Source organism: Eublepharis macularius, chromosome 3, assembly GCF_028583425.1.
Source record: "Eublepharis macularius isolate TG4126 chromosome 3, MPM_Emac_v1.0, whole genome shotgun sequence".
Taxonomy (NCBI): Eukaryota; Metazoa; Chordata; class Lepidosauria; order Squamata; family Eublepharidae; genus Eublepharis; species Eublepharis macularius.
In genome coordinates, this window is record NC_072792.1 from 37,178,126 (window position 1) to 37,202,141 (window position 24,016).

General features: G+C 42.0%; 1 protein-coding gene across 2 annotated transcripts in view; it reads right to left on the reverse strand.

Moving 5' to 3' along the window:
- Window positions 1–21,963, reverse strand: part of NDFIP2 (Nedd4 family interacting protein 2) — a 48,123-nt gene extending 26,160 nt beyond the window's left edge. The window contains exons 1-4 of one of the 2 annotated variants that reach the window (XM_054973514.1): window positions 21,793–21,963; window positions 2,855–3,014; window positions 1,644–1,780; window positions 179–238 (exon numbers count right to left, since the gene is read on the reverse strand). In XM_054973514.1, coding sequence (XP_054829489.1) covers window positions 179–238; window positions 1,644–1,780; window positions 2,855–3,014; window positions 21,793–21,825 — 390 coding nt within the window. In that variant the 5' untranslated portion in view covers window positions 21,826–21,963. The remainder of the gene's footprint in view (window positions 1–178; window positions 239–1,643; window positions 1,781–2,854; window positions 3,015–21,792) is intronic. The other variant, XM_054973513.1, reaches the window with a different exon arrangement.
- Window positions 21,964–24,016: the final 2,053 nt, after the last annotated feature.

Below are 24,016 nucleotides of genomic sequence, written 5' to 3' on the forward strand. Positions count from 1 at the left end.
AAGCTTAAAGAATAATTTTTCTAAGTCATTCGTTTTTTAAGAAAGAAATGAGGACTTTGATATATCGTTTTAGGATCTGATGGTTTCACTGAGAGCAGAAAGTGACCAAAGATCTCATTTGTTTTTGCGAGCCAAGAAATTCACGGCAAAATCTAAGCTTGGTAGAACTTTAGCATACCTCAGGTGGGCTCAGGAATATTTCATCAAAGAGACTCCTAGACTCCCTAAATTGGCCGTGCTAAGCATGTAAAAAAAATAAGACAGAAGAGCTAAAGAAGTGTTAAGCCATTCAGTACATGACAAACATCCAAACATCATTTCTACTCATCTAAAACTAGTTTAAATGTGAATTAGAAAAGAAACCTCAAACCTAAAATATCCAAACATTAAAAAGTGAGCATTACAATAATCCATTTGTATTTATTATATATGGGAAACTTAAAATAAAGTTTCAGAAATCCTTTTTTTAAAAATATGTAATGCCTAAGCATTTGCTGTCTAGCTGGTGCATTATTTGTATAACAAATTTAAAGAGTTTTCTAATACTGTCCAATGGAATTCTAAACATAAATCCCACACTGTATACTGGCCTGAATGTCTCGATATTACTATGCAATATGCAACAGCTCCTTTACAGATAGGAAATGGAAGCTGAAAGGCAATGAACTAGTCAAGATAAGGTTACAATTCAACTGTTACTTGAAAGTACAGGATCTATATATATATGCTTTTTTTTCACTTTTCAAATATTAGCCCACTTAAGAACCTAATACTTGAAATGGACTTTCATTCAGATGAAAATAGTGTGTTTTTTTAACAGTATGAGGATGCCCCAGAATGGAAAAGTCCTGCCACAGAAATTATTTAAACCATACAATGGCCATCACCAAAGCTGGAAAGAAATTTCTCCAGTGCCTGAGACTAGCACTACTATTTTTAGGTGCCAGTAGCAGATTTTAGGTGTGTGCTGTGCACATGGCAAGAACAAACATTTTTACCATTTACATTCCAGTACAAGTTATTAGGGGCCTGAGCTGTCAAGGGCCTGCAGTTTAGCACCGTGACATATGCTGAACACTGGTGTCACAACTTTCAAGCCCGTCAACCAAAACACAAACTACTTACTACATACGGTGGTCCACCAGGGACTCAAAACTGTTTTTGCTGCCTGCCCCAAACTGCAAAAGCAGGGAGACTTACTGGGCCTGCTCTTCACCATAATATGTGGCTAGCACAAATTTGTGACTTGACTGATCTCTCATTGTATAGGCCAGGGCTGATAAATATATACAGCATGGAGATAACCTCAAAGCCGTCCAGCGCAGCAATTTTAATTACTAGAAAGTGCTGGATGGTCATACTTTATTTTCAAGGCGCTATCCAGGCGGATTATTAAAAACAAACTCAAGTCTTATTGTTTTAGGTAACCAATATGTCTTAACAAACAGCATGAATCCTTAGATAGTGGCCACATTCAGACATCACAACAGACCTCTGTTTGTTCACAAGGAGCACAAATGTGCCTCTCATGAACAGAGATTTGTCATGACATCTTCATGTGGCCCACACACAAATCCTGAAGCGTGTCTTAACTAGACATTACAAAGTTATGTAGCTTTACTTTGCACAAACTGCTCACTCACTCTTTGGGCTGCCGCTTCAGCTGCAACAGCTGCCATTGCTGCAGCTTTGGCCTTTTCTGCTTCATCGTAAGTGGGAAGAGAGGTAGCTACACTGTATGGAGGTGGCACTGGGTAAAATTCATTAGGCGATTCCATTTCTACAAGAGAAGACACGGCGGTTCAGTTTTTACAGGGCAAACAATCATTCACAGAATCACAATCTTTAATGCTCTGAAGAGAGCTATATTCATCAGAAGCGCTATTGTGTACTGTAGTTGGAAATTTTGATGGGTGGTTTTCCATTCTCCATACAGTGTGCTTTGTGCAAGTCATCAGGTCTATGATTCTTCACTTGTTAAGAGCTCCGAGGAATCACAGACCTGCTGACCAACACAAAACAGAGGGAAGTATGAGAATGAAAAAACACCACCAAAATTTCCAGCTACAGTAGCATTTGTGATTAATATAGCTTTCTTCAGAGTTTGCTTTCTTTGTGTATTTTCTAACATTTGAACGCTTATTTTATTGTTGCCTTTGTATAGATAAAGGAAGTCTGTATTTTCATTTATACATGTGATCTAAGAATTACTTCTAGATGACTTTCGGTTCTCATGACAAAGTGCACAGAGGGTCAAAACAAAGTGGGATTTCAAACCTCAATTTGCAAACAAAGCCTCTTTCACCTGTAGGATATGCCTACTGAGCATCTGAGAAAGCATTCCCCCTTCTTTCTCGTTCAAGAGAGGTTGCTTCTTGTAAAATAGTGCTAGTTATGACACATGTATGCATTTTCTCAAGCTAAAGAAAGTATGCTCCTTTTTGTAGAATAATTGCTTTCAATCCTATGCAAATTCTGAACTGTTGATTTTAATCAACTCTGATTTCTTTAATCAGGTGACAAGACTATGGCTTAAGTTTCACTAGGAATATCAATTACCAAAAAAGGCAAGCTAGTATCGCTGTACAAAGAAAATCAAGAATGCTATTTTAAGACTAGCACCATGAAGCATATCAAGCCCTAGAAGCCACCTGAGCTCCTGCACAAAAGATTTTTGCAGGTCATCTTTTAAAACAGGACAAAGATAGCAGGCATAAGAAGATGGCAACACAATGCTCTTCTGGCTGAGACGATGATTCGGGCCACATTTACTCCTCCATCAATGCTAAAAATACCTATCAAGGTTATAAATGCTAAAAATTACCAAGCAGATTATGTCACCAACAGGAAATACCTGATGTTGCAGCAGCTTCAACAGCAATACTACAGTAAGGTGGAGGTAAAGCATCTGCTTCAGATAAAGGTGCCTCTGCTTGCGAAGCTGGTGCAGTTTCTGTAGAGGTGGATGGTTGTTCAACCACCGGTGATTCTGAAGGATCGTCTTCATTATGAAGCTTTAAAGAGACAGAAGAAACAAATTCAGTCACAGAACGATCCTGTACTCTAACACAATTAATTAATTAACTACAATGATAAACAAAATTATAATCAGGGAAAACTGATACCCTCGCCACAGGTTTATATTACATCTTTACTAAATACCTGAAATATTCTGTATGTATAGAATATACATGCTGATCTATAGCCAGATCCTCTTAATACTTGTGTGTATGTAAACTTATGGACATAAATAGATTCTCTCTCCTCCCACGCTATCAGATACCCATGTGCACAACTGAAACAGAACTGCTTATAGCAACTCTGCTGTAGAGTTGCTGCAGCACAGTGGTTAAGTGGCTGGGCTGCGAATCAGCACTCTGCTGGCTTGACTCCCACTATGGCAGGGACTCTGCAGGTGGCCTTGAGTAAGCCACTCCTCTCAGCCCCAGCTCCCCAGCTGTATTGTGGGGATAATAATAACACTGACTTTCTTCACCACTTTGAGTGTGGGACTAATCTGTCCAGAAGGGTGGTATTGTTGCACGTTGGTGTTGTTGTTATTAACAAGTCTGGAATAGTGACATTTCCCACCCCATCCCACTGATGATGATAAATAAATTCAAAGTGAGTTCTGATAGTTAAGAGAAAATTAATTCCACTGGCAGCCAGAGTAACTACTTAGTTAACTCTCCTGCACATTTTGGAGTCATGTTGACTACAGTAAATAATATGCAGCATGTACTCCTGAGCTACTCTGCTGGAGAAAGTGATGAGCTTCTACAGCGTTTCAGCCCCATCATCTCATTTTTGGTTGGTTGTTACATGAGGCTTCACTGTAAGAACAATAAAGTCAGCTAGACTCAAACTAAAGGAAAGAGAGAGAGGCAGGAAACTGTGTTATGCTACCTCACAATCTGTAGACCCTCTTGTGCTATTTTAAGATGCCACAGAATGTTGTCTAAAGTAAATCTGCTGTCAAGCACATGCTTCCTGCTGGATATCTGATCATCAAAAGTAAAGCCAAGCCACACTGCAGCGCTGGCAGGGTCTGATATACCTTTCTTACGACAGATCTCTGACTAGCACTTATTAGGACTAGCACTTATTATTCAGTTGAGTGAAATACACTTTTTAAAACATTGGTTAACTCGCTGGTGAAGTGTGTGAAAGAACAGTATGAAATGAACACAGTTTTTAAGACCTCTCCTATTCTTTTTACTATGTTTATATGACCCTGTTTTAATAACCTGAAATTGGGATTAGATATTTGCCATTCTAACACAGGTCACACTGAACAGCTGCCTAGCAGGAGAAATTAGGGTCTATTTTCAAACAAGAAAGAATAAAGGACTGCTGATCCCTTCCTCTGCCTGGAGCTTCTCCGCATCCCCTCCCTTTTCCAGCCGTTTTTCAACTAGCTGAGCTCCAGCATGTCAGATATGCCTCCAGCATATCTGTTATGTGTTATGGATTCCTTGCTGCAGTGTGTAGTGAACTTCTGAGAACATGCAGAGGGAACCTGTTTTGCTGACTGGTTGCTAGCTGCTTATCTTGCAGGTGTTTTGGTTACAATTTCCTGGCAGGCCTGAGAACGTGGCCTTGATGTTCCAGCAGAGACTGCACCAACCTCCCAAGAGACTGAGCAGAACTCATCCTTTCCCACCTCCCCTCTTCCCTGACTCCCTACAGACTTTCTTTCCCACTGGGGGTGTGGACTTTGTTCTATAATTAACCTTGCTTTGCTACCTTGAGTTACTTCAGCCAATGATCCTGTCTGACCATCTTGATACTGGTATTCTTCTTTAATAAAGTAACTTTAACTCATACACCTAAGTGATGCAGTGAAGTGCTTGGGGGGAAATACCTGACAAGACCTGACACAGCAATACACTCAAAGAGGAGAAAAATTGATGGTTGTTGTGGGTTTTCCGGGCTGTATTGCCGTGGTCTTGGCATTGTAGTTCCTGACGTTTCGCCAGCAGCTGTGGCTGGCATCTTCAGAGGTGTAGCACCAAAAGACAGAGATCTCTCAGTGTCACGGTGTGAAAAAGATGTTGGCACACTGTGACACTGAGAGATCTCTGTCTTTTGGTGCTACACCTCTGAAGATGCCAGCCACAGCTGCTGGCGAAACGTCAGGAACTACAATGCCAAGACCACGGCAATACAGCCCGGAAAACCCACAACAACCATCGTTCTCCGGCCGTGAAAGCCTTCAACAATACAGGAGAAAAATTACCTGAGAACAGAAAACAATGGAAAGAGCAGCGATCAGAAAAAATGGTTTCACTCCTGCTGGAAATCCTCCCCACGTATATCATATCAGTATACCTAATTCTCAACATGGCCAAATCTTTGGATACTTAAATCTGGAGACTGGTGGCATGAACAGACTATATCTTTCTACAAACTTGAGGAAAGCCTAAGGGTTGCAGAAAACCTATACTCTGGAGAGTTAAACACACATTCCCAAATCACAGAAGCAGAGCCTGTAGCTTTAAGAAACAGCCTCCTAGCATTGGTTTCTGTCAGTAAAAGGTGACAGCGGGGTGGAGGGGAGGATCTTTCTGGGGCAGGTTTGGTCTTTCAGGGAGGACTCACTGGGGATTGGCCCAGCAGCAGCCAAGAAGTGACCAGGTACCACACAACTTGCATAGCTTACCCTGGCCTGGTTGCTAGCTACTGTTCAACAGCAGCCACCCTACAAAAGCCAGTGTGGTCTAGAAGTTAGAATTTCAGACTAGGATGTGGAAGACTCAGGTTAAAGTCATCACTTTGCCATGGAAGCTTAATGGGTGACCTTAAGTCAGGATATAAATGAAATAAGAAAGACAGCTGAAGATGGGGGAACAGATAAAATATAATTTGATTGGTGGTAGGGAAGGAGAGAAGAAAGCAGGGAAATGTGAGGATATGAGAGTTGCCAGGAAGAGAGAAAGAGGAAATAGTGTGTGGAAGGGGATACATGCGCATCCAGGGGAGGGAAGGAGGGAAAGTTGAAGGGGGGGTAGAGTGAGATAAAGGTAGGCTGGCTGATAGGTATGAAGCGGAAAAGAAGAGGCTTTCAGGAAAGAGAAAAAGGGAATATTGTGTAGGGGAGTGAGATGCCCCCTGCAAGTCCTTGTGGGTCTTCCACTTGTCAATATATCTAATTGTCAACATGGCCAAACTTATGGATACTTAAAACTGCAGATTGAGTCCAGGTCAACAAAAAGGACATTTTTTTCTTCAATTTTCTTTTAAAATCTGAAACCTTAAAAACAGGTAGGGGTCCAAAATTCCTAAAAATAGAAAGCAGTTGTCTTCACATGTGCAGCAACTGTCTCCTGGAAAACTCCACCTGCCACTGAGGCTGCCTCACTGCAAGCATGCAGGCTGGCCAGACAGGCAAGAAAGAAGGGAAACCTCTGTCCTGCCCCCAAACCGAAACTGCTGCCGAGTTGGGTGGCCAGAACATTGGAGAGGGGTGGCTGGGCAGGTGAGCCAAACCCCCTAATACTACTGCCTCAGAGGGTGACCAAGGAGAAGAAGGATCTTCTGCTCCCCACCCCCCCAGTCCGCCTTTTGCAGCAACCACAACATAAGATGGGCTGCTGGGCATGTGCGTAGAACAGCAACAGGGGGCATGCAGCTGGGTATCCTGAGCAGGAGGGGGCCAGACTAGGTAGCTGGAGGAGGAGGGGAAGAGAGAGAAGAGTGACAGAGACGGGCCAAGGAGAAAGAGTGACAAAGAAGGGGTGGGGGAGAGAAGAGAAAGGAAAGGCATGGGGAATGGGATGTCCCCTCCCCGCAAGTTCCTTGCAGGTCCCCGCTTGTCATTTATTAAATCCCATTCTTTAACAGTGGCTAGTTATCAATAACAACATGGAGCCTTGTGGGTCAAGTGTGATCTTACAACAACCGATGTCCAGTCGTGGGCTGACGGTTTATAATTAAACTTCTGCTTCAACATGAGATGAAAAATTCCACTGCCATCCTCTGTAATGAGTCACAAAGGTTATGTACCAGCGCTCAAAAGGCATTTACCCTGCACTGAGTGCACAATGAGAAACCATCCAATGCCTTGAGACTTTCCAAAAGACCCTTAACACAAACACAATAGTTCCAAAGAGCCAATCATTTATTATGACATGCTGTTGAAGCTTAATGAACGTCTGTCGTGTTTTCTGTCCCCTAGTTATCCACCCAACCAGCAGCTCTGAGTGTGTCTTATTCTTTTCAGAAAACAGATCCAACAACCACCATATTTATTTATGTAATTGCCTTGGGGATTTGATTAACATGTTAACAAAGTTATTAGCAACAATGTATCATTCAAATACACAAATAACGTCAGCATGCTTTTCACCTTTCAGAGGATGTTAGCTGCAGACAGAGACAAGATGTCAAGGAATCTTTGCCCTGAATGTATCAAATACTGTAAAACCCCAGAACCGTGGAAAACCTAACTGCATACAAATTAAACTGAATTCTGAACTCAAAATATCTAGTTATGAAACCTGTGTAAAGAATCATAATATTCATACAAAGCGTACACTGGAGCAAACAAAAGAAAGAAATAGGATGTGTACAGGGTAAGAAGCAAAGCTTAGGAATTGTGGGAGATGAGAAGTAGGAAGTTTCCAAGTCCAGTTTCTCAGTTTCTAAACCAGCGCAATCTGAAGATGCAGAGGCATGAAGAGTTATTTAAGTTGGCCTTTCTCAGACTCATATTCCTCCAGTTCAGGTACTTTTTAACACTTAGGCATAATAAACTTTCTTGCTAATGACGTCCTGCTCAAAAAAGTAATTTGCTACATGTAAGCATTTAAAAAGCAGCAAGGGTTGGAAACTCTCTGAATTATATGCTGTACATGTATCAAACTGCACACTAACATTGTCACTAAGTTGAAGAATGTCTCAGCAAAATTTAATAAGTAAATGAATAGACAAATTGACGTCATTTAATCTGGATCTCCTAGATCTTCTGCATGCATCTTCCTGGGAGTAAGACCCACTGGATACAATGAGATTTACTTCAGAGTAAATTAGGGTGCCAGTGTTTTGGGGATTTGGGTGTCAGTGTTATGAGCAAAAAGTATTTAAAAGTATAAAAAATGGGTGTGTGGGGAAAGGATCGACTCCAAACTTATTTTTAGCAATAATTGCCAATCTTGAACTAATCAATCTAGGTATCCAAACAGCAACATGAGCAAACACAGAGTGCAAACTATGCCAATTTTTTATGGATCAGTGCTCACAAGTCACAAGAATTAAATCATTAATCACAGACACACCATTAAAGGGGGAAAGTGGTATTTTAACATTTTTCTAAACCTTGTGATTAGGAAAATAGATGACTACAAGAAAAACTGTCACTGAGATTAAGAATGAACAAAAAACTTAAGAGGTTCGGAAAATATGTTATGCTTTTTTAAAAAAATAAGAAGAGTAAATACAATATTCAAAAGCAGCCACAAAATTATGCTTGTTTAGAAGTTCTATGGTCACAAAGGCTGGAACCTAGGAATTACAAACAATGTGTTCAACTTTGTGTTATTTATATTGTCTATAAATGAGTATAATCACAAAGTCATCGGGTGTAATATAAATGCATTAAAAAGCCAAAAGTACAACAAAAATAAAAAAGGGTAACAAAAATTATTCCCTATTGGCCATATTTTTCTTTCTTATTTACGTCACTTATAACATATTTTTGTCACTGAGATTCAAGGCAGATTACAAAATACAGAAAACAAATCAATCGGACATCACAAAACATGCAGTAACAATGCAATACAACTAGCATTACATAAAATACGGAACAATGTAAACTACTGTCTAAGGCATGACATACCATAAACACCAATCCAAAGCACTTCTCTTAATCCTTACTTCTACCTCCAAACATCCCAACAAGCTGGCATGGTCCCCAGTATCACAATCTGCTGATAAATCCAGCAAGGGCTATAAAGAGGCATGACTCTTGTCTGCATTTAAACGGAAATCATCAACTAGAGCCCACCAGGGCGGTCACCAACCCATAGCCCCGCCTGAAACCAAACAGAAAGCGCTCTAGAACAGACGGATCATCCAGAAACGCTTGGAGTCGTTCCGCAACCTCTCTAACATGTTTCCCGGAAATGGCAAGTTAAGAGGAAAACTGCCTCATTGAGTGGCTGAGATGTGAGGGCCCCGTAAGAAAGCTGGAAAAGCCTTGAGGGGGGGGGGGCTTCCATCTTGTTCCAAGGCTTTCCTCCCATTTTTCCAGAAGAAAAACTGGAAAATCTGGGTGAACACTGAAAAGAACTCTTGTGAAATATTTTGTCTTCTAGAATGAATAAAAAGCATTTTTACTCATATAAGAAGCAACTTAAGGCAAGGTTTTTTTACATTCAAGAGGTATAGTATTAAAAAGTCTGAGAATTTTTGTTGATTTTTTCTAATGGAAAACCTGGCTAATTTGGGGCATCACTGAAAAAACCCTTCTTGTACTGCAGACACACACCATATTTTCAAGTTTTTTCTGTAAACAATTTCTCAACAATTAATATGCTATAATGCGTTTAACGATAATATGTTAATAAGAAATTAAGGGCTTTCCATGTTATAAATTATAATAATAATGTGTCATCAAGTCACAAACGACTTATGGCAACTTATGGGTTTCGAAGGCAAGAGATGAGTAGTGGTAGTGTACCACTGTCTTCCTCTTCATAGCAACCCTGGTCTCCCTTCCAAATACCAACCATGGCTAACCTTGTTTAACTTCCAACCTCTGATGGGGTAGGGCTAGTCTGGGTACTCAATCTGCTACATGTTATAAAGTTTAGCTTAATATCCAAACAAGTTGGCAGTCCTACCTATTGTTACTCTGAGAGTTTCTGTTAAAATAATATACTTTCTTTTGTTTACTACAGAATTCGTTTTCTATCTTTTACTTTTACCTCCCTCTCCAATAGCACAAAATTAAACATACATGCCCCATACAAGCTCCATAATAAACCACGGTGTCAGATACTGCCTCAAGGATGAGAAAGGATGACAGAGGACAATCACATTAACAGCTTGCAGGAGCTTCTCATTCCAAACTCTGATCGCAGTCTCAACAAAGCTGTCATTTGGGATCCTAAAATCTCCCAGAGCATTTCGGAATGCAGTCAACTCCATAAGTCTCCACGGGTGGACAATTTCACTGCTCCCCTGCTTCTGCTGGTCATCAGTACCACAGTCACCTATGCCTTGAGGAGGCTGTGGGAGACAGCATTCAGAAAACAGCACATGCCAAACCTCCAGCCCTCAAACCAGACCCACCCCCAAAGTCTCAGTAAAAAGATATTTTAAGTCCAAAGTATTCCTTTGATATGCGTGGGGCTGTTTCTTTGAAATGGGAATAAGGGCAACATGTGAGGATATGCTTAATATCACATCAATCAGCTGTTTCTGCTTGTCAGAGCATCTGGGGCTGGGACCATGAACGATGTGAGTGTGTGAGATCTAGCCCGGAAAAACTACCCAGAACTGTGAACTCTCAGGCTTCAGCACATTCTTTGGGCACAGGAGACAGGGATAAGCCACATTAGCCTTACATTTCCTACTCTGCTGCTTTGATTTTAATGTAACTGCTGCTGCCACTTCATCTTGTACTTCACTATCGTCGTTTAGGATTGTGTTTTGTAATATTTATTGTTTTTTGTTGTTGTTGCAAACCACCTTGAGAACCTTGTTAAATAAATTACACAAATGAAGAAGAAATCTTATAGGGGTGACAAGACTGGACTATTTTCGACTGCAGTTGTTTACAGGCCTCCTATATTAAGTAACTGGGGGAGGGGGAAAAGAGCTGTAAAGACCTGATTGCATAGGGGGGGGGGAAGAGTGTTGGATCCTAAGGTGGTGTTCTGTTGGTGTAGCAGACTCCCAATTTATTTATTTTGACTATTATTTATATCCTGTTTTCGCCTCAAAGGAATCCAAAGCAGTTTACAATATACATATTGTATTGTATATAAAAGCCAGGCAGACAAAAACAGCAATATGGGTTTGCCAAGATTCAACAGATGGTTGAATCAAAGGCATCAGCTACAAGCCATGGGCTAAGAGCCAAAAGACCAAGAGTCTGTGTCCTTCAACTCATGCCCCAGGGCTCACAACACACCTAAGTTTTCTAGTGACCTGGAGGGAGAGGAAGACAAACTTAGCTCACATGGAAGTCCAATGCTGCTGGCTTCCTGCCAACAAAGATGGTCTCACTCTTTCCTGCTACCCCCCCCCCACTCCCACTGCAGATTCCCCAAAGCTGCCCACACTATTCCTTAGAGCCACTGACCTACAAGAGCACAAATGGCTTCAGCATTTCAGGTGCTGGTGATGAAGTTTAGTGCAATTTCACAAATGCTGCTTCAGCCCAGCTCTCCCATTGGAGTATCTTTCTGTCAGCACATTCATGGGCCAAGTAGACAGCTTTCCTCGCAGGATCTTTAGGATGCTGTGCTAAATACTGCTGATGATCAAGTTCATCTTCCCATTCCTGTCCTACTCTCAGTCTGCCTCTTGCTAGAAATTTTTGTGCCATGTTTCGGTGTCAAACTAGGGTTGTTATGCAACAAAAGCACCGATGGTGGATGCTGTCCAGGGCATGGCAAACTTCCTAAGCTAGAGCAAAAGTTCTCTTTTACTGACACTAGAACTGCGGCAACTAATCCTGTGTTCTATGATCACAGCACAGGCAATAAACCAGACTGAACATCAATCCATTTCCAGATACCTTAGTGCAACATCTCCGGCTATATGAACATTACAACAAGTATTCCAGATGGGTGGTTGTAAGTCTGTCACAGTCTTGTAGAACCTCAAGACTAACCAATTTATTGTAGCATAACCTTTTTCTTCCAGAGCCCACTTCATTAGATACATGAAGTATTATCCTCAGCTGGCAGATCCACACACACAAACAGTAAAAAAAAGAATGTCATGATGGTGGAAGTTGTTACACACAACAGTCAGAAGGCTCAGTAACGCAATGATAACTTGATAACATTATGACACAAGAATGGAAAAAAGTGGTTACTGTAAAAATGAAGAAAGCAGATACCTCAACCTTTCAATCATACAGGAAGCTATGTATACTTGAGACTACTAAAGAAGGCTGCCTGCAAGCATTAAGTTCATGCATCTCACTTTGAACTGTGAGGTGTGCTTCTATTATTTTAAATATAATATACATTGTTGCTATGGGAGCCTGGTCTAGACACAAACAACCGATTTCCAGTCGTTTTGACCATTCTTTCATTCTGAATTTGTAGAGTGTTCCACAGAACTGGGAAGACTTATCCACAGTAGTCTGCAATCTTCATGCATAGGCTGGGAGAGGGGCTGAGGATGTTTGGGTCTTCATCTAGACCGGAGCACTCCCAGGAAAGCTTGAAATTCTGAAGCTCTCCCGAGGGAAAGCAGACCTTCTGCTCTGGAGTTAAGCCCAGGAGAGTTTAATTCTCTCTCAAGAATGCTAAATTCTGGCACGATGCAGTGTCTAGAGTGTCGGACTAGGACCTGGGACAACAAGGTTCAAACACCCATTCTGCTGTGGAAGGTCATCAGCTGACTGTGGGCCTCTCCCACTCTCTCAGCCTATTCCAACTCACAGGGCCACAGTCATTGTGAGAGTAAGGTGGAAGAGGGGGCAGTGATGACTTCGGGTGTCCACAGAGGAGAAAAGTGGGATATAATTTTTTTTTAATTGGCATAATAAATAAGCATTAGCAATGTGTGTTAATACAAGCATCTCAGAAGTTTAAAAAACAAAAGCCCATTACCCAGATTTTCACTGCTGATATTAGTTTGGCCTTGTGGCTACCTAAGCTGTCAAGATGCTGCCTCACTATAAGAGAAATGGAGGGGGGGGGCTGGAGTAACATGCACATATTCTGCTTTGCTGTTTTATTTGGAAATCCCATTTCACACTGCAAGTGTGGCAAAAGCACAAGAGAATGGAGCACAGTGGATTTGCCTTCCATCACATGCTGTCTTGGAGTAAGCAGTGGTATATGTGGGGATTACAATGTAACTTAGCACTGCTTCTGAAATCTGAAGAAGTGATTTTGAGGGGCAAGACTTTTTTTTGCTACAGTGTCCACTTTCAAGATGAGGACTTCAGGTGATTTACACATGGACTATTTCCTAAAGTTGTTTGTTTCAAATATCTGTATATAGTATTATGCAATCATTCTACTGTCTGGGCTAGGAGATAGAGAGAGGCTGAAATCCACCCCCCCACACACACACGCACACACACACACTGTATAATGGTGGACTACATTACACATTGGTCATACTCTCTCAGCATCGTCCCTCAATCTGCAATACTGGGATAATATTCCTGGACTCTGTCCAACATGCAGTATGGAGGAAAATTCCTGTCCCCACCTCCCAGCATAGGAAGCACTTACACGATTTTAATTATTTTTTTAATAAGAATCTCTGAATGTAAAAGAGCACAAACTTCTGCCTTTTCTTCAACAATTCTTTGGCAGGGGCGGTGGGGGGTGGGATATGATAAACATACTACAGCACTATATTACCAAATCACAGCGACAATAAATATCCTGAATTTTGAAATCATGGCATCAAATGCACAGAGAAGTTCCAGCCCAAAGACAAACAACATGAAGTCCTGCTTCTTTAAAGTCAATGCTATTTCTAGATTTTGTTGCATTGCCTGCTTTTATACTTTAGGACACATATAGATGGCAGGGGGAGAAAGAAAACAAAGCAAGTTATCACTAAGCAAAATGGAATATGGGCAGAAACCTGGCCACGTGGATGATGACTTGAAGATTGCTCACATTCCCATACTGCACATATATTAATGGGAGCATAATTATACATAGGTCCAGGGACAAATTATTTTTAAAGAAAGATTCATGCTGGGTAATGATTAGTTTTGTCGCTGTTTTTTTCTCATACACATCCCAAAAGATGTTGCCTGTTAAGCAATGATTCTTAATCAGGCAAAAGCTCCAAAGTCATCTAGTCTAACCAGTGTGATACAGGCAATAATAATGTGGAGAGTGAACATTTTCAAGCATGCAAATTGAGCGTTATAGGCTTTGTCCTCGTAATTATCTATTCAGTTAACTCCTACGCCAGTCAAGCAAAGTGTGCCTAAAATCACAACTTTCCACTCCTGTGACTGTGGAAGCTAATTAAGGCAAACAGTAATTAGGAGAAAAAGAATATACCCTGCAAATGAAAAAGAGAAACAGTGATTCCTAAACAAGAGTTTGTGGCTATCAATGATGTGACAGGGATTGTTTACGCATATAAAATTACATAGGTAAAGACAAAAGGGCGGGAAGATAACAGGGAAGCAGGAAATACAGATGAACTGGAATTCTGCAACATCCTGACTATTAAGAATGCAGTGCATAAGAGACTAGGAATGGGGAAGCACTTTGAATTTCTCGATGATAAGTGGAGGCCCATAACAAAATGGTGCAGATTGTGTTTGGGGTGGGTGGGAGCTGTGCTGAGAGCCATGGTGGAGGTTGGTGGTAGCGGTGATGTTAGGATGGGGCAGGGGAGGGGGAAATCCCATTCCCCCTGCCTTAGCTTCCCGCCCTACAAAAGTTCCTGCCCTGTCTCTCTCTCCCCCCACCCTTTCCAAAGATCCTGCCCTGTCTCTCTCTCCCCCTTTTCCAAAAATCCAGCACTGTCTCTTCCTTCCCTAAAGATCCTACCTGTTCTTTTCTCCCCCCGCTCCTCCTCCCTCCAAATAGCATTACCCTTTGCATGGCAAATTTTAAACACCATAGCTGAACAGGGTCAAAAATATACTTTCATTTTCTAGGGAACCAGTCACCAAAGACTGCACTATTCATATAGGGTTGCCATTCACCTGGGGAGCTCGGAGATCCTCAGCTCCTACCCTCTGTCCCCACTGCCACCACTCAGCTGGCCAGCAAGGGAAAGGCAGGGAAACAGGCCTCCCAGGCATGCTCTTGGGGGTGACACAACGATGTCACTCTTGGGACTGATGTCATCGCGCCACCCTGAGAGTGCTCCTGTGTTTCGCACCGGGCTGATTTGGGCTCCAAATGGGCCATGTGGGGGTCAAGTCAGCCCAGTGCAAAGCACAGGAGCGCTCCTGGTGCCGTGTGATGAGACCACTTCCAGGAAGTGATGTCATTGTGCAGGTGTGGGAATGTGCATGTGCTTTGAACGTGTGAAGGAAAGGAGTGAGTGCTGGGTCCCCTCCGCTCCCGCCAGGAGAGTAAGGAAACCTGGCAACCCTAATTCATTAGGAAATCTTATGGAGACTGATAAAAGAATGGCAGTGCCAGGACAATTTTTTAAAATTCACTGCACGGGGAAACTAATATGATAGTCAGAGCTTGGGTTGTGTTTACATTTCCCAGAGTGCTCTATGGCTTACAATAGATAGCAGCACTCTGACTTTTCATTTATATGTCTGGTTTGTAAACTATGTGTGTCCCAGCAAGAAGGTAACTGTGAAAACTCTGGCCATGATTCACAAGTGAGAGGAAGTGGTAAGTGTTTGAGGGCAAACAGATGGTGTTATTCCAAAGGGGCAGTGGTATCCAGACAGTCTGTTTTCAAGGAATCTATTGCATATCGACTTTTCTGTTTAGAATATCCATGGATCAGATAAGATTTTAGGACAGTGATGGACAGAGAGGCACTTACCTCTTTTGGTGAAGTAACTAGTGCTTACCGGTTTCTGGAGTTCTTAAAAAGAATGTGGGGCTAAATTAATTTTGGTATGATCCTGCAAGATGCATTCTCAGGATCAATTTACACAAATTAGTCATGCCTTAACAGTTGACAAAAAAAATCCCAAGTATGCACACTTGATCTATAAATGGAGGCACTATATGAACACTGGTTAAAAAGGGGGAAGGACAACCACACAAGACTGATGCTCAGCAGCTCCTGCTTTAAGACACACTCATGCTATTGGGTCAGTGTTGTTGGCTCTATGGGAACAGAAATTACAATTTAGTACACCCATTAACTCCTCTGTTAGAAGATCAGCACTGGGAAAGCTGACTTACAGAGAAGCCTACACACTATTACAGATCTTGTTGCTCTGAAACCTCCAATAGGCTTCCAAGAAATTCAGGATTCCCATAAGATAAGGACAAAATAGGTGATCTTGGCTACAATTTTAAGAATGCTTTTCTGGTAGTCAGACTCATTACATAAAAGGGTAATTCGAAGCAGACCTTCTCAGGATTGTTCCCCTTGTTACTGTTAATGTCAAAAATGGCAAGATTGTTGGGGTCTACCAGAAAAAAGAACTATGAAAGTCTGTGCCTGAAATCATGTTACTAACCAAAATTCAGTGTTGACTTGTGTGAGCTATTTGTTATTCCCTGCTACAGCTGTAGTCCCCAACTCCATGATGTTATTATTTACCATGCTATGTTATGCTATGTAGAGGAGACTATGCCAAAAATAAAATTATGGCAAACACTGACCTCAACATCACAGATTTGTACTTGTCTGTTTTGAAGCACTGCAGTGTATAAGCAATGTCTCTCATAGATTTATTTCTTGTGTTGTGTATGTAAGGTTGGAAGAGGAGGATACTGCCTTCTGCATTTTTTCTTATTTTATAAACAATTGATCATCTAATTCATTTCCAAGGTCAATGCAAATTACTGCAGTAGCAGCTACCTCACCTCTTCAATAAATGTATGGAAAACTAGTTCAGTACATGAAGCATTTATTTTTTAAAAAGGCTACAGAGAGAAGGAAAATTATTGGGTTACCTGGAATGAAGACGTCCAGAGAAGTAATCTGTAGAGTAGGTAGCAGTAAGCAGACATTCCAAACACTGTAAAAAAAGACTTACACTACAATATAAAGACTTATGTGTATAATCTCATTATTACTACACTGTACAACAATGTATGTGAAATGCTAATAAATAATCTCTCAGTAGGTACGTGTTATTACCACCACATAGCTGAGCTGAAGAAACAGATGCTTGCCTAAGGTTACCCAGGAAATATACAGGTATACTGAGATCTGAGCCAGGGACTTCCAACTTATGTGCTTAACCATGCACTCAACTGTATGCAGGTTTGCAACACATTTCGCTTGCCCATTCTTTGGTGGTAAGCAGCTGGGTAAGAATCCAACTCGCAGCTTTATCAATGTGTGGCAATTATAAATGTGGCTAATGGCACATTGCACACTGAAGCAGCAGTTCTCAGGAGCCATCACAAGATTCCTGCTGCTGCCCTGTGCAAAGGCATCTTCCGTGCAGCTCTGAAAAGGAAATGACGGAAGACTTCCTTCTGTGGCACGGAATACATTTTTAGCCCACAATAGACACAGACACAGAAGCTGGCCCAAAGTTTTAAAAGATACAGCTGACGGTATGAGAAGGGGTGGCGTTCCTTGGAAAGCAAGGCAGAGCAAACCTGTTACTACATGCACAACGGCATCTTAATTCAGTCCTGAAGATCAAAACATAAATAAGCTGCAGTAATTACAATGGGGCTGACTTCCAAGAACAACGTATTGAGAATCAGGATGACAATACATTTGTTTTTTTCTAAGACAGGCTGTATTTCACATTAACCACAGGATTTTCCACTGTCCCAGCAAAGAATTTTAGGAAAATAATTAGATGCTTCATTCAGCTACATACACCCACCCCGTGCAATATGTCACCATAATTATAAAGCCAATGACATTTAAATTTCTGATGGCTACATTCAAACAGTTGTGAAAGCAGGCTTTGTCAATACAAACCCTATCACCTTCACTATAATCAACTGCACTAAGCTCTCTCACTGTGTGTGCCGAATTTAGTACACAAACTGGAGGGCGAAAAAGCCAAACTTCCTCCTATAACATTAGATGTAACTTTTTTTCCTAGTCCACGCCAGATCTGGAAATAATGAAGGATACACTTTTGTGAGAAATCTTTGTGGGCACAGAAAAACGTTTAAAGACTTTGCATCCAAATGTAACACTATACTTTCTTATAGAGAATAACTAAGCTTATGCTCTGAAGTTTTCCCAAGGTTCTTTTAGTAGAATGGCAGCTTTCATATGCTGTGCATTATTGCAGGAGCTATTCATAATGTTACAAGATGATTTTAACTATTTTTAACTGATACTCTTTGGAAGATGTATAATTGTTTTAGCAATTCTCATTAAACCTATGAGGCTGTGTTTACTTCTAACACAAACATGAAATATAAAAGTGTAAACTGATGATGGAAACATCCTTACTTTCCTAGGAAAAACAGTGCAGTTTTTTTCTGCTACATGATAATCTCTTCCTCTGCCCCTCAATTTTACTTTTCCAACAACAGAGTTACTCAACAGCAAGTCCAGCACTGGCTTTTCACCTGCGCCTCTTTCTCTGTGCTTCAGGCAGTTCTGCAGCCTAAATTTTCAGGCTTCCTGACACATAATACCCAGAAAAACATTTAGTTAAAAAAATAATTCATTGTCATTTTTAACAGCTTTAAATGATTAGGAGGACCTTGTGACAATCATATGCCCGTGCACACACAAACATAACAGGCACACTGTACAGCTAGTTTCAGCTGAAAATAAGAACCAGTTACTTTTAAGCCGGAGGAAGGTAAATGCCTGGTCTAAGAGGGGCAGATGAGGTCACCACTATAACTACACAAGCACCATAAGATATGGGTGTCACCGCAACACACAAGTTCTTTAATTTAATATAATTTAACATAGTATGTACCAATCATGTGCTTTTAACTGCCATCACTACAGTCACCGATAGCTTCAGCAACACATTTATCTTGCATTACATGTACTGAACTATGCCCCTAAGATAAGTACTTGGCAACAGAAACACAACATATAAAGTCAAATGTATGAGGAACTGTTCGTATGTTCTTTCTCTATTGCATATCAATGTTTTGAGTGCAAGATAGGGTTTTATTTTGGGAGGTAGGCACTGAAAATTATGTGCAATTAAAATCCTGCTGAGACTCTTTAAATACACACGCACGCGAGCACGCACATATATATAAATAAATAAATAAAAGCACTTTTTCTTCCCACCCACTGCAAACAAAATACCAGCAGTAAAAATGCAGACGAAGGAGCTCATTTTAAACCTGATTAGTCAACTCTGAAAAAGCCGACAATCACTGAACAGGAGACTAAGCTAAGTGCTACATGGTTATTTCTTTAAGTTTCATAAGCCTCCAACCCACAGAATCACCTGTGATGTAACTACAACTCCCCACCACCACTATCAGGAAATCACCACCTACAGTTTTCCAGCAGTAGCAAATGCCACTATCTGCTCAAAGGACAGGTTAGTTAGGGGAGATATGTTCCAATCTACTTTCTCCTTCTACATATAAAACCAGGGGAGGGGGAAATGAGAGAAAGGGGCTTATTCCCAAACTATTTATGTACAAACAGGGATTGCTAAATATGCATTGTTTAAATTATATACGTTTGTTAAAGAAGTCCCGTTTAAGCAGATTTAGTGTACAGTTACATCCCCCTGCTTCCCTGACCTAGATGGTCCTGATCTCTTCAGATCTCAGAAGATAAGCAGGATCTGCCCTGGTTAGTGTTTGGATAGGAGACCAACAAGGAAGCCAAGGATTGCTACACAGAGGCAGGTGATAACAAACCACCTCTGACTGTCACTTGCTTTGAAAACCCTAGGGTCGCTATATGTTGGCTGTGACCTAACAGCAAACACACACCTAGCCTCCCTGTATATCCACTAGAAGGTGCAAACATTTATAAACAAAGAAAAATAAATAATAATGTCCACAAAGAGTCGCCAGAAGGCTTTTAAGAGAATTTAAAAATTTATATTCTTGAGATTTACAGCCTCAGAAAGCTCTTAACGTTGCTTAGGGGGAAAAGTCACCATAACATAATTGCAATAAAATAATCATTTTCAGTCTCAGAAAACAGGTATATAGTGTTCCAAAATAAAATGCTCCTCTGAATAAGAGTCTCTCTCTGCTTTTGCAGCATTTTACAAAGAATGGTAGAGTGACAAAATACATAAATATCTCTCAAGGGAATGAAACAGACCTTTCATCCCTTGAGATTCATAGGTTCAGACTACAGAGCTAGGAAGACACGTTAAGTCAGACTGTCCTTTGACAGGCCAAAAAGGGGGCACTGTGATTTTGTGATTAGCAATATAAGAAAGTATTTGACGCTGCTCAGGGATAGGAGGGGTTCCCTCAAAATAAACAATTGGGGCAAAGTATCTTTGTGCCTTGACCTCAGGCAGTTAGTCAGTTTTGAAAGATATAGCGGTACCTTATTTCTGACTATTCAACTCCACTGCAAAATGTGCTTTCCAATGCAGTTAAAAACCACTGCTATTAGCCTTGTTGGATTGTTTTTTTTAAGAGGACATAAACTTACTGTGTAGTTGTGGTTTTTTACTGTTACAAAACTATATGGGCCTGGGATGATAAGAAAGGAAGGAGAAGACGTTCAAAGAATGAGATGTGCCTAAAAACTGAGTGTTATCTAAAGGGCTGCAAATTTTTAGCAGAATCAGGAAGCGTTAGTTAAGTATTTGGGAGGGTGCAACTTTCATCTGGAAAATGGTATATTTTAATCAGTAGGTTTTTGAGCTGAAGGCAGGCTCAGTTATTTGATTTTGATTCTGATTTTGATTCCGACATGTTACTACAGCAGCAAATTAAAATGACCATGAAAATATTAGAGAGGGCTCATCCCAATGGCGAGCCATCCATTTAATTTACTAAACCTTCCTTCAGAAAGGCAACTGTGCTAGTCTTTTGCAACAAAAAACTGCTGCACTTCCCCCCCATGAAGACTGAACAAAGACTTGGGATTTCTTTTTTAGGGAAAAATTTAAACCTTAACAAAACCTGGGACTCTTTACCCCATTACTTTAGCAAAACTAATAAAAAAGTATCCATATTTTTCCTAATTAGATTTGAAATTTACATAATTATAGGTCATCCTATACTTCCTGCATTTCGTGGCCTTCTGAATCTGATTAGTTAATAAAAAAAAAACTTCCGGCATAAAAGTTCTGCCTAGCAGGAGGACCCACGGATTGCATCTGAAGAACTGGGCCATCTAAAGTCCTGCTCAAATAAAATCTCCTTAAAGTGTCACCCGACTCCTCTTGATCTTCCTGCAGTGACTCGGGGGAGGGGAGGGCTTGTTAATTCAATTTAAAATAAAACCTTGCATGACTAATCCCTTACTTAAAAAAAAAGAAATCAACGAAGCCAATTATTCAACCATCCTACACACATACACACTTGGGAGGATGCCCACCTGTACTCCACGGGGCTTGTTTCTGAGAAGACCCAAGATTACCTCCCGACTTCTGATTAAAGAGGGAGGGGGGTGAGGGAAAATGGAGCGTGGCGGCGACACGTATCCGTCACTTCTGTCACAACAAACACGCTTCCTGCGCCTCCAACCTCAACCCACCACCGGGGTTTAAACGGGGAGGGACACCAGGTCCGCCCAGGCGGATTTCAATCTGGGCCCCTCGGCGGAGGAGCGCACGGCTAAGCCCTGCCGGCGCCTCCGAGCCTCCCCTGCCCGGATGGCCAACCCGTTCGCGCGGCCTCGTTCTCTGAGGGAACAGCTCGGCCCTTGTGTTGCCACTGGAAGGGAGGACGAAGGGGAGAGGCCTGGGCGCCCCTCAGCTGGGCCGGGGGCGGCAGGCGGAGGCAGCCGCTCCCTCTTCTCCCCCTCTCCGTCACCCACCAGCCAGGCCTCGGCGGCTGCAAGGCCTACTCTTCGCCCGCCTGTCCGTCCACTCACCACTTGGTACCGACTGGCGGGCTGGTGCTCCATCTCGGCGGCCGGCTCCGGCCTGGTGGCCTGGGTGCCCTCCCTCAGCTCGGTGGTCTCTGGCGCTTCTCCCCGCAACCGCCTTCCTTTCCTTCCTCCTTTCTTTGCTTCTTCCTCCTCCTCGCTCGGGCGAGCCTCGGCAGCTCCTCCTCTCCCTCACGCCCGCCTTCCTCCACGCCCGCCCCGCTGGCGCCCGCCTCGCCTCAGCCGGGCAGGCAGGAGGAGAACCGGCGGGGCAAGAATAATGCTGGCTGGCTCGGAAAGGGGACAGAGTCGAGGAGCCCCTTCCCCAATACACACACGCTTCACCTCATGGCTGCCTGGGATGCGGGTTGCCATGGAGCTACGAGTTGTGGTTTGAGCCTGTTGTAGGTTAGTGCAATCCTATGCAGAGTTACTCCAGTCTAAGTCTACTGAACTCAGTGGGCCCAGACTGGAGTAACTCTGCATAGGATTGCACTGTAAACCTATTGCTTTCTCACTACCACCCCACCAGGGCTTCTTGGACAAAGTCTGAGGGAGTTTCTTACTCCCCAAGACTTTGGTTGAGCAAAATCTGGGGTTCCCTATCCATTACAACTGTTTATTGAAAATATTTCTCGTTTTTCCTTGTCCTGCTCCCCAAGCAGCTTTCATCTTATACAGTCAGGAAGTAATAAAAGCAACAACAAATCATCAGGCCATTGGAGAAACGGGTCCACTTTCCAAAGGCAATTTTAAAGAGTTCTAGCTTTGCATCCCCCCCCCTCCTAAAATTCACCAGGAATGACGTTTCCGCATCCCACTGAAAAGCCCTGAGTTTGAGCTGAATTCATCCTAACCTTATTGGGAGCTGTAGAAAAGAGGAAGAGTCCAGTAGCACCTACAAGACTAACATTAGTGGTAAGGTATGAGCTTTCCTGAGTCACAGCTCACTTCCTCAGATAAGTGAGCTGTGACTCATGAAAGCACATACCCTACCACTAATTTTGTTAGTCTTATAGGTGCGACTGGAATCTTGCTCTTCTCTGCTGCTACAGACAGACTAACACAGCTACCTATCTTGATCTATTTTATTGGGGGCTGGAAGTGGAAGCAGCTCCTTTTGTGAGGTGATATTAACCAACGTAGCATAAGCAGTGAATGGATTTGAATTTTACATAATTATATCTCACCCTGTACTTCCTGCATTTCAGGGCCCTTTGACCCTGCTGCTAAGTCCTTTTCATGCTTCCCAAATAAAAGGACTGCTTAATGAGAGATACTCAGCGTGTCTTTGAACAGGACTCCAGCGGCACCTTAAAGACTGCAAAAATTTATTCCAGCATAAGCTTTTATGACACACACGCACAGAATTTCCATCAATCCAAAGAAGCTAAATTTATATTTGGGAGTCCAAGCAGCAGAAAAGAGGGAGGAAGTGAAAGAAGTGACATGGATAAGCCATTACATCTGAAAAAGTATGGAGGGGATCTTAGATTTTAAGGGACCACTAAACTGCTTTTTATTTTTGCTGCAACTGATTAACACAGTCCCCCCTTTGGAATGATCATCATAGGTTGGTGCTCCAGAAATATCACCCAGCCGATATGCTACCAAGTCACTCTTCTTCCAAAAGTACTGGCAGCACCTTGATCCACCCCACCCCACAACAGATATGCATAGTTTAAGGTAATGGCTAGCTTGCCTCTAAGTTTGGAGAAGCTCTGAGCCTCAATCCTAGCAGAAAATGGACGTCATGTAGATGCACCAATTAACGGGAAATATGTTCAATACATGATGGGAAATTTGGACCTGATTGAGGCTCTGAGCCTCAATCCTAGCAGGAAATGGACATCATGTAGATGCACCAATTAACGGGAAATATGTTCAATACATGATGGGAAATGTGGACCTGAGAAGCTGTTGTTATTGTTGTTGTTGTTGTTGTTGTTGTTGTTGTTGTTGTTGTTGTTGTTGTTAAAAGTGCCTTTTTCAAACTGCTCTGCAAGGAGTTAAATAGGTAGGCTTGCCTGAAAGCAGCCTACATCTTGTGTGGTGTATGGTCTGCCTGCCTGCTGCTGACTGTTGGGTTTTTTTTAGTTTGTGTTTTAAAATGGGGGGGGGGGTGCTGCTGTGTGTGTAGGGGCTTCAGTTTCAGGCTTTTGAAAATGGTTATATTTACTGAAATGAAGCTACAGAATGCTTTAGTGTAAAACAATGTATGTAAAGTGTT